This window comes from Neltuma alba, unplaced genomic scaffold (assembly GCF_004799145.2).
Source record: "Neltuma alba isolate B1F8T4 unplaced genomic scaffold, ASM479914v2 tig00012197_pilon, whole genome shotgun sequence".
Lineage (NCBI taxonomy): Eukaryota > Viridiplantae > Streptophyta > Magnoliopsida > Fabales > Fabaceae > Neltuma > Neltuma alba.
The window spans coordinates 27,896-45,277 of record NW_021636737.1 but is presented as its reverse complement, the minus strand read 5'-3'; the positions used below and the strand labels follow the sequence as shown (position 1 = coordinate 45,277).

General features: G+C 35.4%; 2 protein-coding genes and 1 long non-coding RNA gene across 3 annotated transcripts; 2 read left to right on the top strand and 1 right to left on the bottom strand.

Annotated features, from left to right (window-relative positions):
• Positions 1 to 243: 243 nt before the first annotated feature.
• Positions 244 to 5,122, bottom strand: LOC114724730 (DNA-directed RNA polymerase III subunit RPC7). Its single transcript, XM_028911166.1, has 9 exons — positions 5,095 to 5,122; positions 4,528 to 4,622; positions 3,892 to 4,021; positions 2,439 to 2,552; positions 2,266 to 2,319; positions 1,786 to 1,832; positions 1,306 to 1,419; positions 802 to 856; positions 244 to 661 (listed from the first exon to the last, which is right to left on the bottom strand). Exons 2-9 carry the CDS (start codon positions 4,618 to 4,620, stop codon positions 645 to 647), a joined length of 624 nt encoding a protein of 207 aa, XP_028766999.1. The 5' UTR covers positions 4,621 to 4,622; positions 5,095 to 5,122; the 3' UTR covers positions 244 to 644.
• A 333-nt stretch (positions 5,123 to 5,455) lies between these two features.
• LOC114724744 (probable metal-nicotianamine transporter YSL7) lies at positions 5,456 to 16,430 on the top strand. The gene is made up of 8 exons (XM_028911185.1): positions 5,456 to 5,606; positions 6,070 to 6,104; positions 12,894 to 13,221; positions 13,828 to 13,994; positions 14,267 to 14,364; positions 14,498 to 14,632; positions 14,803 to 14,992; positions 15,315 to 16,430. Exons 1-8 carry the CDS (start codon positions 5,456 to 5,458, stop codon positions 16,428 to 16,430), a joined length of 2,220 nt encoding a protein of 739 aa, XP_028767018.1.
• LOC114724731 (uncharacterized) lies at positions 7,809 to 8,748 on the top strand. The gene is made up of 3 exons (XR_003738348.1): positions 7,809 to 7,886; positions 8,492 to 8,586; positions 8,682 to 8,748. It is a non-coding gene; the product is annotated as an uncharacterized LOC114724731 (long non-coding RNA).
• Positions 16,431 to 17,382: the final 952 nt, after the last annotated feature.

Genomic DNA, 17,382 nt, shown 5'->3' with positions numbered 1-17,382 from the left:
TAAAAATTTTTTTACCCAAAAAAAATTAAAAATTTAATATGAAAAACAAATTAATATATAAGATTTATTCTGGCGCAGTTTTCAATTAATAGAAATACTTCAAAAATCTTGTCAACAAAGTTTGGAATAAAATGTTTTTTTAAAATGGAAGGGAAAACCTGTGTAATTAAGACAATAATTATTTTAAAAAAAATGATTCAAGCATTTTACTGTAAAAGACGGAACAATATTGCGGGCTACGGCTATGTTTACGCACTTATCTTGTTAACATTTTGTATAAAATGTGTTGCTGAGTAAGCTCACGTTTTTCAGATAAACAACAGTAGTTCAGAAAAAAAATTTTTGGGGGGGGGGGGGGGGAGAACAATATGACCGTGAAACAAGATCCAGAGTAATGGTGCGCGTATTTTGAAAAGTGGGCGATTCGTGTTTTCATGCAGCAATTATTGTAATACCAAAACGCATCTGATGATCTCCACTGTGGCCTTCTCCAAATGAAGAAATTCCGAGAAAAATCAGATATTCTCTATTAATACTTTCCCTATAGCCCCTGCTCAATCAAATAATCTCCCAACCCACATGCCCGCATGCTCTGTACATAAAATCTGGCAGACAAAGGGCAGAAAATCATTCTCCAGAGACTCTTAGTAGATGCCTTCATCTGCAATAAGTGAAAAGGAGAGGTTAGCATGATAATTTAGAAATTGACTACATTGAACCACGCCATGGCCAAATATTCAAATAGAAGATGATCAAAGCGTATAAAAAATGGCACATGCGGTGATGCCAAGCGGACAGTACCTTCCCCCTCATCTACATCATTGTAATCATCTTCATCATCGTCAAAATATTCATTCTGGAAGTGCAAGGAATTAGTTCGAGTTTAAAACACAACCATAAATAATAGATTCCGCAATTTTACAATTTATCTTGCAAAACACAGTGACACAACGAGAAGAAGAAAAGAAGGAAAATTAGTGACTTGAATCATCAGTCTTCTATTATAAACCACAGACTACTGGAAGTTGTTAAGCCTCTCGTATATCATATTAGGAAAATTGTAAAACACATGCTATTAGTGCCAAGCACTCTCATATAATTGTTAAAAACTTCAAGTTTATACTGCCCGTCAATTAATGGAAAGGAACAAGAAGTCACCCCAAGGATCAATATAGAAGAGAATGGGGGGTTTGAGGTGACTGCTGATGAATGACTTTTGCAACAAGAGAGCGGACTAATTTTGAGTGAGTCAATAAGATAACATGTAAGAAAATTATGACATCACAGTTGAAGGCATTGTGGAACCTGATTATAGTCGTCATCGCTAAGTTCTTCCTCAACCTCCTCATTTTCTGCATTTTCATCTTCATCTTCATCTTCCCCTTCTTTCTTTTCTTTCTCACCTTTACCTTCCTGGCCCTGCAGGAAAAAGAACGTTGACAAATGATTTGGGAACCATTACATGAGTGCAAGTAGCCCTATACTATCCATATCGAAAAATGCAAATATAATATTACATTAATGAGACCCGCTAATTCTTACAATAGTGGTCAACGGAACATTACTCAGCTAAGTTTACATTTCACGGTGAACCGTCCCCCTTCATTTATTAAACCAAAATTATATTAGAAAAAAGTATTCAGAAAACTACAAAACCACCTCCCAGTAGTATAGACTCCACTGATGCCAAATTAAGGAATCCAGGAAAGTTGGACCAGAAGTGTGACCACTGTAATGTTACCATGGAAAAATGATGGCATGATATTTTAGGCAGAGGCATTTTACCTGAGCCTTTTTCTCAAGTTGTTCAAATAAATCTAGCGTCTTCAAATCTGTCACACAAACATCTTAAATAAGTCTTGTGCAATATCACAAGTCTGTATCGTATAATTCTATCATGAGTTAAGAAGGATATGCCTCAAAACTAAAGTTCACACCAAATGCAAGTCCTTCACAATGTGACAAAATCCATTCAATAGAAACCAATTTTGGCAGCAGGTGAAGCTTTCCAACATTCATGTAATCTTGTTGCATCTTTAATGGAAAAATAGCCATGAAAATATACTGTTTATTATCAGAATGAACCAATGATCTATGGGATATAACTGGCAACAGAAGTTTCAAAAAGATTTTTTAAGAGGGAGAGATCTATTTGCACTTTAAAGGTTAACTTCGGAGCCAAACATTAAACTGAATACCAGGCTCAAATTAGCACAAAACTGACAAATTTAACAAATAAATAAAAGGCATGTGAAATCATCAAACCTGACTCTGGGTTCCACCGGAAACTTTTCCGCTTTGGTATACGTCGTGTCGTACCTGAAAATACCATATGGAGATTTGGAGAATCTTTGTCAAAAAGAACCTAAAAGGTTAAAAGCATAATATATTTGTGGAATTTAAAATATGACTATTGTCTTGTATTCCATTGCACGCACCTTGAATCAACTCTTTGGGAAAATCTTTGAACTCTAAAACTTGTGATAGAGAATCACGAGTAAACACAGCCTTTTGCCTGTCAGAAAATCTTTCCACGTCTAACCTTTTCCTCTCTGACATTTGGACAGATATTAGAATAGTGCAAATGAAGCTTAGCACAAAAAAGCTAGCGCACAGTTGAGGAAGGAAAATTTTCATATCTTTGGAGCCAAATACGGAGCAAATATGCGATAGACAATAAATATGTTTTGAAAACTCTATGTCTGGTCTATCTGGTTGCACCTCAAACCCGATTACATATCAAGACCTCTTTAACCCCATCTGATGCGATATGTGGCACTAATTCACTTCCTTAGGTAAAAGAATTTATCTTATACATCACAATGGAATGCAATTTAGGTTCTGATAGATACAATACAGACAGAAGAGATGGTAAACCCTAAGTCCAAAGCATCTAGCCTCACTTCTCACTCTCCTGTTGTAAGACTATATTTACTTGGCTTACTGCTTCTATATCTATAAAATGAAGCATCAGTTCTGCTTGAGAGGCATCCTGCATTTGCCATATATGTGTAAGAAATTAAAATTCATTTCAAGAATTTGACACGAGAATAGTCTGCATAAGCATAGTTTGTCAAGCGAGTGCCACAGTTATGGTGCAACAAGAGTGCAAAGTTCAGGCAAGAGAACTCTGGAAGACGTCCACAACCTGAAATCTGGTGCTTTAGTCACCTACCACCTCTCACTTCAATTAGGGTACATTGTCAAAGTTCAAATATCTACGATTCATTACACATAAGGATGGTGAAATTAATGAAGACATTTCTCATAGAATACAAGTTGGGTGGTTAAAGTGGAGAAATGCTATTAGAGTTATTTGCGATAAGAAAGTACTTGCAAAGCATAAGGGAAAATTCTATTGGATTACTATAAGACCAGCTCTATTACATGGCAGTGAATGTTGGGCTCAAAAGGGAAAACAAGAGCATAAAGTTGGGGTAACAGAAATGAGAATGTTGAGATGGGATATGTGGTCATACAAAAAAAGATAAGATTCGAAATAAAAATATCAGAACAAGAGTAGATGTGACACCTATCGAAGAAAAAATAGTTGAACATAGTTTGAGACAGTTTGAGCACATGCAGAAAAGACCATCGGAGGCGCAATGTGGAAAAAGTATATCAGACAGTTCAAAGTCTTTTGAAAAGAGACAAAGGAAGACCGAGAAAAATGCTCAATGAGATCATTGAACGAGACTTTTTAGTTAACAATCTATCTAAAAACTTGGTTGTTAATAGAACACAATGACATCGTACGATCCATATAGCCGACCCCATAATGGGATAAGGCTTGTCATCATCGTCATCGTCGTCAACATGGCTTTTACATATCTAACTGATAATTGACTTCCTATGATACATAAACTGTTTAAAAGGAATTTTAATGCTTACTCTTTGAGTTAGTGTCCTCCAGAAAGTAAGGAGAGGCTTTCCAGTAATTCTTCAACTTGTTATTCCAGTTAAGCAACCTTTTCGTGCTGGCATCGATATCATCCACTTTACCATCAGGCAAGACAACATCCTGCAGTTTCATGAGTACAGTGATGAACAGTCATGTAAGTTATTAGTTCTAACAATTGATGACAGTATAAATAAATATGCCCACAACTTTTAACAGTATTGCTCCATAACATATTCAATCCATAATAAAACACAGGACTGGAAGAAGAGACTAGAGTTTTGTTTTAATTTTTGGTTTCTGTCTACTGCCATTGGAATGACTTGTTAAGTATAAACTGAGTTCATCATAATTGTCGAGATTTCAATCAACAAGTCAAAAAATACATAAATGACCAAAAGCACACACTGTCAAACTATTGGTTACAATATCCATCCCTGCCCAATCAGCCAGGCCCAGTTAAGTTAACTGTCATCTGCACTAATATGCTTGTTTAGTCAAGGACACACCAGAATCCAGATTTAATAAAGTCCGCCTTATTTATTAAGTTCAATTTCTGCAAAAATTCTTGGCCTTTGATAATGAAAGAAAACCTGAATAGTCAATGTCTCAAAGATAGGTCAAATTACCTCAGGAAAAAGCACAAATGCCTCAGGTTTGGAAAATGAAGGGCTGCCCCAAACTCCATAACCCCGTCCCCGTCCTCGTCCTCTGTATGCCATTTCTGCACAAATGCATTACCAAACTACTAATATATTGTGTCCATCTATGGATGAAAAAGAAGGTGCACTCTGACCAAAAAAGGGTATGCAAGTATTTATGATAGAGCAGCATTGGTTAATCACATGTTACAAAATATTTACACCCATGGCTTAATTTACTCTTAATCATACTCATATTAAAGAAAATATGAACGATATATAAAGAAACAAAAAAAAAAAAGTGTCAACTAGCACATATTATGAGACTGGAAATAGTTAGAGTCACTAGCTTGTCTACAAGTAGCACATGACTTGTCGAGAAGTTAAGACAAACAGGTAGCCTACATATCAGATGGGAAACGGAAGCAACCCAGACAAATGGACACAAGACGCAGGGTATGCCCAGCGAGCAGACGAGATCAGTTAGGAACACGATCTCACAGGCAACAGACCGCGACGAGACCACGATTTCAACCCAACTACCCAAGCACTTACCAACTGATTGCGCACAAATCGGCCCGAGAGGAGGGGAGGCGCAGTGGGCCGGAGAATATATCAAATATATATCAAATTAAATATCATAATTAAAAAATTATATTTAAAAAAAAAACTAAAATATCCTCACAAAAAGACAAATTAGCCTAAAAGTAAATTTTAAGAAGGCAGTAAAATAGCCAATCAGTATGATTCATAAATACGAGTAATAATTTTGATTTTTCAAATATTCATCATTATATTAATGAACATCCGATTTTTCAAATATTCACACGCGGGCATTCGTGCGCGGATGTTTTCCCATAAAAATTTAAACTTCTGCGGAGCAGAAGTCCCGACTTCACTTCATCACCAACAGCCTATGCCACTAGACACCCCGCCCTTCGCCAGAGACATAATTGCCGCCACACGCCACTGTACCCAGCAGCAGCAGCAAATTCAATTTTCTTCGTCGACGAACAAGCATTCTTCACTTGGTCGAGCTCGCCGTCGGACGCCTTCCACCGTTATCAGTCCTACGTGGTTATCCTCAGATAACTATTGAAGAAGGTACGAACCCTTGGGCTTTATCTTCTCCCAAAATGCGGTGATATTGATTTGTTCAATCCAAGCTTTGAATCTATATTTGAATTAGTTCCCCGCACCATCTGTTCCTGCGAGGTTGTCAACCCTGCGTCGGACGCCGTCGCTCTCCTGCTTTGCTTTTTTGTTTTCATTTTAATCAATTGGAAGATCATAAATCGCAAGAGTGTTATCATTGTCATTCTTCAGTAGCTTGGAGGAGTCGCCTGAATCAGTTGGCTTACTAAGGCATCTTCGTTAAATCCTGGAACAGAAGTTAAAAGGGCATGATATTAACTCCGCATATTTCAAAGGTTTCAATAGTGTTTGGTTCGGCCGAGGGAGGGAAGGGAGGGATTTTAATGGAAGGAAAGGAAGGCACGGTTTGAAGAGAACAGGATTATTGGCATGCAGAGAGTGAACAAATGAAGAACAAGAATGAAGGACTGGTACTGAAGAATGGACAGATGCTGTCATGTAGATTAGAAGAACAAGAATGGACCAAAAAAGGATGATTTAGCCAGATGAAGAACAAGAATCAAGAACACAAGAATGATCGGATCCAGAGAACGAACTCAGACACTCACCTGGATGGACCGAATACGGCGACCAGAGTGAGTGACAGAGCCAGGCGATGGAGGCAGCTGCAGAACCAGGGGACGCCCGTGACGAGACGACTGGAGGAGGAAATGCGACCAAGCACAGGCGCGGGTGACGAGAATGATCGAAAGGGGTTTTCAAAGACTGAAGGGTAACACTGGAATATTAAAAATATGGCATGGATAATTTTGTCACGATTGGAGAATATTTTCTCTCGCCCATTTTCAGGGGAGAGCAAAGGGGACTGAACCAAACGCGCTTTTCCTCCGCCAAACCTCACTTCGCCTCCCAAAAAAAAATTCAACCAAACAATGGGCAAGTGTAATGTAGGTCCGCCTATGGTTAGTTCTCACTTTTCAGCTGTCTTTCAGGTCTCTACGATTTGCATACGGATATGAAGGATTTGCAATTTAGCTACAAAGCTTCAACCATTGCAACACCGCCCCATATGACACAATCCGGTATATGTCTCTTTTAACAAAGGAAAGATTATTAATCCACTTATTTTCTGGCCCCGAAGATTGAAAGAGTCATAAAGCTGTTTGCCGCTCTTTGCTCTTCATCTTTATTTGACTTCTGATTGTTCTGAATCTGTTGCTTTTAAACTTTCTCTTTGGCTAAACTAAGATCATGACTAAGTATGTGTGTTTGGATGGGGTTAATTCCTGAGGGACCTGCATCCTGTCATGTTTAGTGACAGAGTTTATAGCACTTACCTGAGATTTGCAACATATATATATGTGTGTGTGTGTGTGTGTGTGTGTAGACAGACACACAAGATTACCACTTAGCAATGTTAAAACACCAAAAATTTGGGTCTCAGTCTGTCCAAAATAGAGGCACTCTCTCTCTCTCTCTCGGATATTCGCGAACAATCATGTACACACACGGGAACGAGTGGGAGAGTTGCCCAGCACATAAGAGTAATAGAAATTAAAAAAGAAAAACTGGACACTATAATAACCATTAACTACATGATTTTGAATTGAAACCTTTTACATAACAGGTAAATGACAATGCATCTATTCTCCGTCAGTTGGTTTAGAAAAACAAGACGCAGAACTTCTTATCATTTCCAGATTGATCAAGGTTGCTTTCAAAAAATTTTTATAAAGTGTTTTAGCTTGTCTCTTTTCCGGAATGAAGTTTATCTGTACTTCCTTCGAACTTGGAAGGAAAATAAATGCGAAAGGTGAACAGTGTGTAATTTCTTGGTTGCATGCATTCTGTTTATTAGGATTAAGATTACAATTCAAATCATCTTTACTGAAGATCCTGTGCTTCCAACTTTCAATCCTGTGCTTCCAACTTTCAACGGAGTGCTTTCCTTACTAAAATGAGGGAAACGGAATGGATTCTAGCTATTCATTTGTATGCATTCATGGATTTATTCATTGTCTTCATGGTGCAATATGAACTACCTCTTCTGCTTAGCCCTTTTTTCACCCTGATGCTTTTGATGCATATCACATACGCTCCGATCCTTAACTGAAGTTGTCTTCACCGTGTCCTCTACAGCGGTAGATTGATGCTGATATTCATTAAATTTAGATGCAATTCGCACGTTTTTATGTCGTCATCATCCTCCCAGAGAAGGAGCAAATTGAATCATTTTTTCGAGCATACTTCAAGTGAGTTCCGAAATATATTGCTACAATTGACCATGGGTTTTACTATGGCTTTAGTGTCCATTTGAATAAACGTGATTTTAAAAAGTCTGGCTAAATGCGATTTCTATCTGGAGATTTTTTTTCCCCCCAAATAAGTGATTTTGGTAGAAATAATTTTGTTCTGATTCTATATATTTTAACTATTTTTGGATATGTGATTACCAAAAAGGATATGATATGATAGTTACACTTTGAGGATTGTTAGAGAGATTTGGTTAGATTTTATATTTTGATGTTAAATTTTTTAATTCGAAATACAACGAAATAAATAATAATTATTAAATTATATTTTTAAAAAATTATTCTAAAATTAAAATTAAATAATTATAATTACATATTAATTTTTTAATTTTTAAATTTTAAAATTACCGGCAAAATAAAGGACACTTTTACCAAATCCTGGCGTGGTCTTAGAGGGTAAAGAGGCTTTATCCCAGAAAGGGGGGGGACATGGAAGTAAAATCAAACAGTATTTTTTTTAATATGAAAAAACCAGGCAGTGTTTAAACCAAACAAGCTCCTAATTATGATATAACTATCATGGGATGGCTGGTGGGAATTTGAAGATTCGATATGGTGATTGCCAAGCCAACTTTTGTGCCAGTTCAAGACTTGGAGATGGGCTTTGAAAAGATGGTCAAAGTAGCTCATGCTTCGGGAGGTTTGATCTCATTACCGGAACTAATCACGGTGTGTTGATCCAATTTATATTTGTATTTCTTATTTCTTATTTCATGCATGGCAAACGGAGTGCAGTGTGCAAGCAGCAGAAAATTATAGAAAAATTGAAGGCTGAGGTCAGTTGCACTTGCCCGACTCATTTACTTAACGGAAGTCCGTAACTATCAGGCTATCAGCTGATGTCTGACTCTTCTGTTTGTTCATGAAGAGGAGGCAATTAGTACAAGGAGTGGACCAATACCTTAAAGTGATTACATCAATTCCCGGCATTGACAGTCATGATGCAAATGCGGTAAATATCTAACTTATCCCACTTTGCTAAAGCGCAGGACTCTTGGTTAAGTAGAGTTATCGAACTTGCTTAGGATGGTGCAAAAATCACAGATTGCTTTCTTTTTGAAACCGATATTCGCAACCAGGAGACAAGGTTATGTTATCACTGATTAAATCGTACTTAGTCATAGATTAGACCTTCAGTTGTTTCCTATTTCTTATTCTGGTCGCTCGATTCAGCTTTGTCAAGCCATTGGTTCTGTCCAAGCAATTGCCAAAGCATCAAAAGAGCAAATTCTAGAGAACACGGATCTTTCGACTGACAAGGCCGAGATTATTTCCAGGTTTTTTAGGGACCCAACATTTTACTCCAGTCCCAAAATCAACTAATAACTACGGGCTTAAGTTAGTGTTAGTGTTTTTTTTGTTTTTCGCTTTTAGCTTTTGGTGATCAGCCAGTGTTTTTCACCCCATTAATATATAATAATTGACTGTCGGCACTGTTTATATGTAGGAAGGGTCACGCGGTCGTCATCAGTCAACTCAAATATCCATAGACTTTTGCAGATCATAATTCCAGCCTTCCACTTGTTGGCTGACATGAATCATGAGCAAATAGCATCTGTTCATAACGTTTTGCCTCTTGTGACTATGCAGCTCTTCGTAGTTTCTTAAGTCGTAATTTGAGGTTTGTTGGTTGGACGAATTTTGCTTGGGCTTGTCTCGTACAGTGTTCAGTTTGATGGAGTGGATGGTGGATATTGGAGAGATTTTAATGATTCTTCCAAACCGCTTACTTTTAAAGGAGAGGGGGAAAATTCTATTAATACGATATTTGCTTCATTAGGCAGGGGGGATGGAAATTTCGTCAAGGGAAATCAGGGAAGAAGATGAGGGTTTTGTAATTATCAATAAATAATTGTTAACAATAAATCAATACAAAATTAAATGATAGAAAGATAATTATATAAAATATCATATAAAAATATATCACCAGTATTTTGCTTTCTTCATGTCAATGGCCAATGGCCATCCTAGAGGAGTTTGAGGTTTAAAACAACGTTACGGCACAAATCCAAACCAATAAATTATATTACTTTTAGTCTTATTTATAAGAGTTAGTTAACTAATTTGAAGAGATTAAAGAAAAAAGTTAAGTTAGTTATTTGTAATAAATAGGTGTGTTTTTAAAATATCCTTACTAATCAAGTATATTGGTTAGAACTACTATTGTTAAAAGAATTATATTGAAAAAAATACATAAATATGATGGATAAAGTAGATTAGGATTTTATATTTAGAATTAAAATAAAAGTCAATAAGGTTTTGTATTAAAAATCAAAGGTAGTAAAACCCTTCATCTTGGTCAACTATCCTTCTTAGGAGTATTTAAATGGAAATCAAACTATGATTTTAAAAATAATTTTATAATATACAAAATAAATATGTGAATAAGTTTATTTTGATTTGTAGAAAAGTAATTTTAAAAAGCATTTTAATGTTAAACAAGAACTATTAATTTTTGATTCACATTTTCAAAATTCAAATTACAAAATATCACTATCCTTGATATTTAGTACTATTTATGATTCTTAATATAAGAGCTAATTTAACTTTTATTTAGTTTTAAATAAGATATTCTAATCAATTTTGTTTCTCATATTTATTTCTTTATTTTAAATAGTCTTTATAGTAATTCTTTAGTTAATGCATATGATTAACACGGGTATTTTAAAAAAAAACATGATGGATAAAAGTAGATTAGGATTTTATATTTAGAATTAAAATAAAAGTCAAATAAGGTTTTGTATTAAAAATCAAAGGTAGTAAAACCCTTCATCTTGGTCAACTATCCTTCTTAGGAGTATTTAAATGGAAATCAAACTATGATTTTAAAAATAATTTTATAATATACAAAATAAATATGTGAATAAGTTTATTTTGATTTGTAGAAAAGTAATTTTAAAAAGCATTTTTAATGTTAAACAAGAACTATTAATTTTGATTCACATTTTCAAAATTCAAATTACAAAATATCACTATCCTTGATATTAGTACTATTTATGATTCTTAATATAAGAGCTAATTAACTTTTAATTTAGTTTTAAATAAGATATTCTAATCAATTTTGTTTCTCATATTTATTTCTTTATTTTAAAATAGTCTTTATAGTAATTCTTTAGTTAATGCATATGATTAACACGGGTATTTTAAAAAAGATAATACATATTTATTACAAATAATCAACTTAATAAATTTTTTTAATTTACTTAAATTAATAGTAACTACTTTTTCGGTAGAGTTTCACTACCCGGGCTTTATCGATTTATAGTGCAAAGAATTAGAGAATGACAAAAAGAAAAAAAAAACGATATAAAATTTATTAATCAGTCATTTATATGCTCGTCTAATTTCTAAAATTATTCTTAAATATTTGAATATTGAGATCAAAATGGATTCCTATAAAAGTGATTGCGATGTTTGATCCAAAAGGAGAGCAACAAAATATTTGCATGGACAATGATATAAGGGGAAATTACAATCAAGTCCCATAGAAAAAAAATAATTACTAAAATGTCTTAATAACAATCTCAATAGTTTATAATGACAAGTTCTATAGTGAAAATGACAACCTCTGAGACTTGTTTTTCAATTGTATTCCTTACTTAAAACCTCATTGTAATTCTCTTATGATATAACAACGTCATGAAAATATTAGACCCACACTAACGAGGTCAAACAACATAAATATTTATACTTTTAAGTAAGTATAACCACACCACCGGTAAAAGAGTTTATGAATAAGTATAATCACATTATAGTATAATACTACTTTCGATCCTAATTATAAGAGCTAGTTAACTAATTTGAGGAGATTAAAGAAGTAAGTTGAGTTAGTTATTTGTCCTAAATAAATGTTGTCTTTCCTAAAATATCCTTGCTAATTAAGTGTATTGGCTAGAATTACCATTGTTAAAAGAATTACTCTGAAAAAAAAAGTATAAATATAAGAGACAAAGTGGATTGTGTTCTTATATTTATAACTAAAATAAAAATCAAACAAGATTTTATATTAAGGAGCGGAGGTAGTATAACAATAATTATCAAACATCATCAAAAATTATAATTATAATTATATTAATAACGGATATTAAGCACTGTTGGCTAAATAATAAGGAAACAAACTAACGATAGGATATAAACAATGACATAAGATTTTATTTCCCGTATTTATTCTTTTTCTGCCTATATTTTAATAATCGGGCTAGATTGATTGTACTATTTTCCAAGAGCTCTTCCATTTTAGATTATTCTGGTTCAGCATCAATGCCAGAGCCTCACAAATGCTTTATACAAATAAAAAAGCTTTTTACCGCTTGGAGGAGAATAAAATATTGAAGCAAAATGGCCCCATCACCTTAATAAATGCTGTTTCATAGGTCAAAAGTCAAAAACTTTATTTGCATTAACTACCCTATCAAAATAATTTAATTGAGGTCAAAATTAAGATACGAAAATGTGATTTACTTTCGATAAAAAGGGTTGACAATTTCAATTATCGTGATCATTTAAATTTAAATCTAACTAATCGCAGGATATATACAGATAAAAATTGTAAAACCCGCTTATTTTTATAATAACTCTGAAAAAAACTGTGTACAGGATTAATTTAAAATAAAAAAGGAAGCGAATACAATCAGGCAAGAGAGAACATTCCTAGTCCTATTCCTATTCTGAGCAAGCCAGCTTTTAATTTGCAGTATAGGTGTTTCGTTTCAACTGACCCTTGCTTTTTGCGCCGTCCAGTCGCGCCTGACCTGTTTTTGGTTCCTAGTGCAAAACAGTTTAAGAGTTAATATATGTTCATGCACGCACTTGATTTTTATTTCGCTCATTAATAATAATTCTGAATATATATGCATATATAATTACATTGCTTCCACAGATTTCGACGTAGAGTGATCCCTGCAAGAGATGGCCGCCGGAGATCCTAGCCCTGCGGTAGTTCCCAAGGAATACGAGGAAGAAGACGATATGTTGAAGGGAGAAGAGGCGTTCAAGACCACCAAGGTGCCGCCATGGCGGAAGCAGATAACGCTTAGGTCTCTGGTGACGAGTTTTGTGCTCAGCATCGTCTTCAACTTCATTGTCTGCAAACTCAACCTCACCACCGGCGTCATTCCGTCCCTCAATGTCGCCGCCGGCTTGTTAGGCTTCGCCGTCTTGAAGTCCTACACTGCGCTTCTCTCCAAGTTCGGCCTCCTCAAACAGCCCTTCACTCGCCAGGAGAACACTGTTATCCAGACCTGCGTCGTTGCCTCCTCCGGCATCGCCTTTAGCGGTCCGTATCTTCGTTTCTCTGCCTTGCTCCCTTTATTAGTTTTATGTCTCTCTCCGCATTCTATCTGTGTATAATCAATTTCTCCGCGGCTTAGATTCTCTAGATTTCTTAATTTCTGAAAACGTTTCACTTGATCATCGCATGTTTTTCATATGTATGTCACGGTTAGCGCAGTGTGCGTCAATTTCAAAACATCAAAAAGATCTATGTTTGATGTATACAACAATTTAGTTGATTGCCAAGATAAATAGGATTTCATTCAGGCAATTAAGTAACCTATTCTTCGTGTGATATGAATGTACTTATGGCTTCTGAATACAAAAATGACGAACGCACGCAATTACTTACTATGGATTTTATTACGTGCATTGAGACTTACTTGATTGATTTCTTAACTTCAGAAAATGATATGCGTCACTCTTTCAAAGTTACAATTATATATGAACATGATGGGTTATTTAAAGGAAAAACAAAACAATCTTAGTTGAGGCTATCATTTGTGTGTGTGTCTCTCTCTCTTTCGTTAAGAGCATTCAAATTTGATATACATTCATTTTGGCTATCCAATTTTTTTTTAGTTTAATATCGGAGTTGTAAAAATTAAAGGTGGCACGGCAAGTTACATACTTGGGATGAGTCCATATATTGCGGCTCAAGGAGGTGCAGCACAGAATACGCCAATCAATACAAAGACTATCAGCCTTGGTTGGATGTTTGGTTTCCTCTTTGCCGTTAGCTTTGTTGGCTTGTTCTCCATTGTCCCTCTACGAAAGGTTTGTGCTATTTTATATATACCAGAAACAAACAATATAATTCTCTGACAGTTTTTAATAAAACTAGAGACTTCTCTATTTCTTGGATATTATAGTTTAATACGAAAGGTATTGTTGAATTGACTAAATAGTACAACTTGCAATAAATTTTACATTTTACATTGACATTGATTTACCTGTTTGCCTGTAAAAAGTTTTGAAGTGCTAGAATTGGAATATTAAAAAGCATGGCGACTTTTTAAAATTAACATTGAATTGGGTACTTTTCCCAGATGATGATTTTGAAGTACAAGCTCACGTATCCAAGTGGAACTGCCACAGCTCTTCTCATCAATAGCTTCCACACTCCAAAAGGAGCAAAGCTAGCAAAGTAAGTTCATAAAGAAGAAACTTCATTGTAATAAAAACGAATTATAAGAAGTTTATTCATTTGAGTCATCCAGTTATTTGATATCACTAGCATAAACATTAATCCTGTCAATCTTGTACATATATGGATACAGGAAACAAGTCTCTCTACTCTTCAAAAGCTTTTGTGGCAGCTTTCTTTTTGCCTTCTTCCAGTGGTTCTTTGCTACGGCTGATGAATGTGGGTTTTCCAGTTTTCCGACATTTGGACTCCAAGCCTATAAGCAAAAGTATGCGTACACACACACACACACCCCTTCCGCGCACAAGTCCCATAAGAATATATGTATAAATGTTCACCATTACTGAAAATGCTAGCATATGCCATTTGCTTAATAAATCCGATCCTGTCATCAATGCATGCATCAACATGAAGATATAATTTGAAGTGATATTGCAGGTTCTACTTTGATTTCTCATCTACTTATGTGGGTGTTGGAATGATCTGCCCTCACATCATCAACATATCTTTGCTCATTGGATCCATAATCTCATGGGGTATTTTGTGGCCTTTAATTGAGCAAAAGAAAGGAATATGGTATAGCACAGATCTACCGGCTTCAAGTCTGCATGGCCTCCAAGGGTACAAGGTAGATTACACATTATAACAACAATTGAAAATTTTCCGGTTACACTATTATCTTGATCCTATAACATTTTAGATGCATCAGTATGTATATGATGCTTAATTAAAATATTAGGAGAGGCATGGTTATATGCCAGGCGTATGAAAACCATAGATATCTCACATCACAGGCCGAAGTTGTAGTTTCTCTTGGCTTTTATAAAATAACTATAGGATCAATATCAAAACACCGTGAAAATGCTAAAGATACGCATAGCAGCTAGGCCAAATTAATGATTCCTGAAGGAGGGAGTCCAGGATTTCTAATCAGAATTGCAACTTGACAGGTATTTGTAGCAATTGCCATGATACTTGGTGATGGTATTTACCACTGCGTCTCCATGCTAACCCAAACAGGTTGCAGCCTTGTAGCACAGTTCACGAAGAAGAAAGTGTCATATTCCCCACAAGGAAGAGATAGTGATACCGAGAATGAAGACAACGACGACAAAATTCGAAAAGATTACTTCTTGAAAGACCAGATTCCCATGTGGGTTGCTGGAACTGGTTATGTAGTGCTTGCAGTTGTATCCATCATATCAGTGTCCCATATCTTCCCCCAGCTCAAATGGTACCATATACTTGTGGCCTATCTAATTGCTCCAGTTCTGGCCTTCTGCAATGCCTATGGCTGCGGTCTCACTGACTGGTCTCTGGCCTCTAACTACGGCAAGATTGCCATCCTCATCTTCAGCGGTTGGGTTGGCCTTGACAAGGGTGGTGTAATTGCTGGCCTTGCTTCCTGCGGTGTTATGATGAGCATTGTTTCCACAGCTTCTGATCTCATGCAGGACTTCAAAACTGGCTATCTCACGCTCGCTTCTCCTCGCTCCATGTTCTTCAGTCAAGTAATAGGTACAGCCATGGGTTGCTTCGCGACGCCTCTGGTTTTTTGGTTCTTCTACAAAGCTTATACCATCGGTGACCCAGATGGCTCCTACCCTGCACCCTTTGGGCAAGTCTACCGTGGGATTTCCCTTCTCGGAGTAGAGGGTTTCTCTTCCCTTCCTAAGAACTGCCTTAAACTGGCTATCATATTCTTCTTTCTCGCCATTCTCATAAACATAATACATGATCTGTTGGCGCGTTACGAGACCAAGTACAAGATACATAGGTTTATTCCCAATGCCATGAGCATGGCTATCCCATTTTATCTTGGTGGTTACTTTGCCATTGACATGTGCATTGGCAGCTTAATACTCTACTTGTGGGAGAGGAAGAACAAGCAGAAGGCCAAAGATTTTGGTCCTGCCTTGGCTTCTGGACTCATCTGTGGTGAATCTTTGTGGGGTATTCCCGCGGCTATCCTGGCACTTGCTGGAGTTAGGGCTCCTATTTGCATGAAGTTTCTCTCTGCCCCTGTGAATGGCAAGGTTCAGGCCTTCTTAGATGGTGCTCGCTAGGTTTTCTTTTTTGACCAAAAGTGCTCGCTAGTTTATTGTGTTTGCAACTTAGAACTCTACCATTTCTAGCTTCTTATTCGGGTGATTAATCGATCGGTTTCGTTTTCATGTTGCTCTATGGATACTATAGTTCGTAACTTGATTTCTATTAGGAGTTTTATTTCGGCATCTTCCTTAGTTATTTGATTAATCATTCGGAATCAACATTGTTTAATAATATCAGCTCAATTTTTTTCATAAATTCTGAATAATAAGCATTATATAAATGAAAATATTTAATGTACAAAATTGCACTTGAAGATATATTGTTTTTTCAATCTTCAAAAATTTTCAAGCTTTGTGATTAAAAATTAAAGAAGTTGAAGTCGAGTTAAAATTGTAGTATTATCGTTAATTTCTTAATTTTGTCCTAACAAATTAATTTTTAAATTAACTGGACGCTGTTTTTTTCTGTATATTGCTTCTAGACGTTTGTATTTTACAATTTAGAAATATAGTGTAACTTTTATAACTTTATATTGAGTGGTTGTGATTGTGATTGTGGTAAGGAATTTTAATATAATTCACAATTTCGCATGTGTTGATTTGTCTCTGAGAAGGTCGAAAGTAATACGTATTATAAAGTCAGCACGTGCATTATCCGTTACTTAGGGTGTGTTTGGATAAAACCAAACCGTGGTTTGGAGAATAGTTTTTGAAAAATAGATTTTGTGAAAAAGTGATTCTGAGAAGTGAGAGTGTTTGGATGACATTTTACCAGAAACACTTTTTATATATGAAAATTACCAAAAAGGGTATAAGTTAATATAATACTTATATAAGGGATATTTTTATAATATATTTTGATTTGAAGAAGTAAAATTGTTAATGAAATAATTTTTACTCACATAATTAATAATTTATAAGATAATATAATTAATAAATAATTAATATGTGTATATATATTTATAAA

Bases quoted from the DNA above. Each gene is read 5' to 3' on its own strand.
- LOC114724730 (XM_028911166.1), bottom strand. From the start codon at position 4,620: ATGGCATACAGAGGACGAGGACGGGGACGGGGTTATGGAGTTTGGGGC. The intron at 1,833-2,265 runs GTTTGATGATTT...TTTGTGTGACAG, and splicing joins CCGGTGGAACCCAGAGTCAG to ATTTGAAGACGCTAGATTTA. The intron at 1,420-1,785 runs GTAAAATGCCTC...TTTTTCCTGCAG, and splicing joins AACTTGAGAAAAAGGCTCAG to GGCCAGGAAGGTAAAGGTGA.
- LOC114724744 (XM_028911185.1), top strand. From the start codon at position 5,456: ATGCCACTAGACACCCCGCCCTTCGCCAGAGACATAATTGCCGCCACA. The intron at 5,607-6,069 runs GTCCTACGTGGT...ATTGGCATGCAG, and splicing joins GACGCCTTCCACCGTTATCA to AGAGTGAACAAATGAAGAAC. The intron at 13,995-14,266 runs GTTTGTGCTATT...TACTTTTCCCAG, and splicing joins CCATTGTCCCTCTACGAAAG to ATGATGATTTTGAAGTACAA.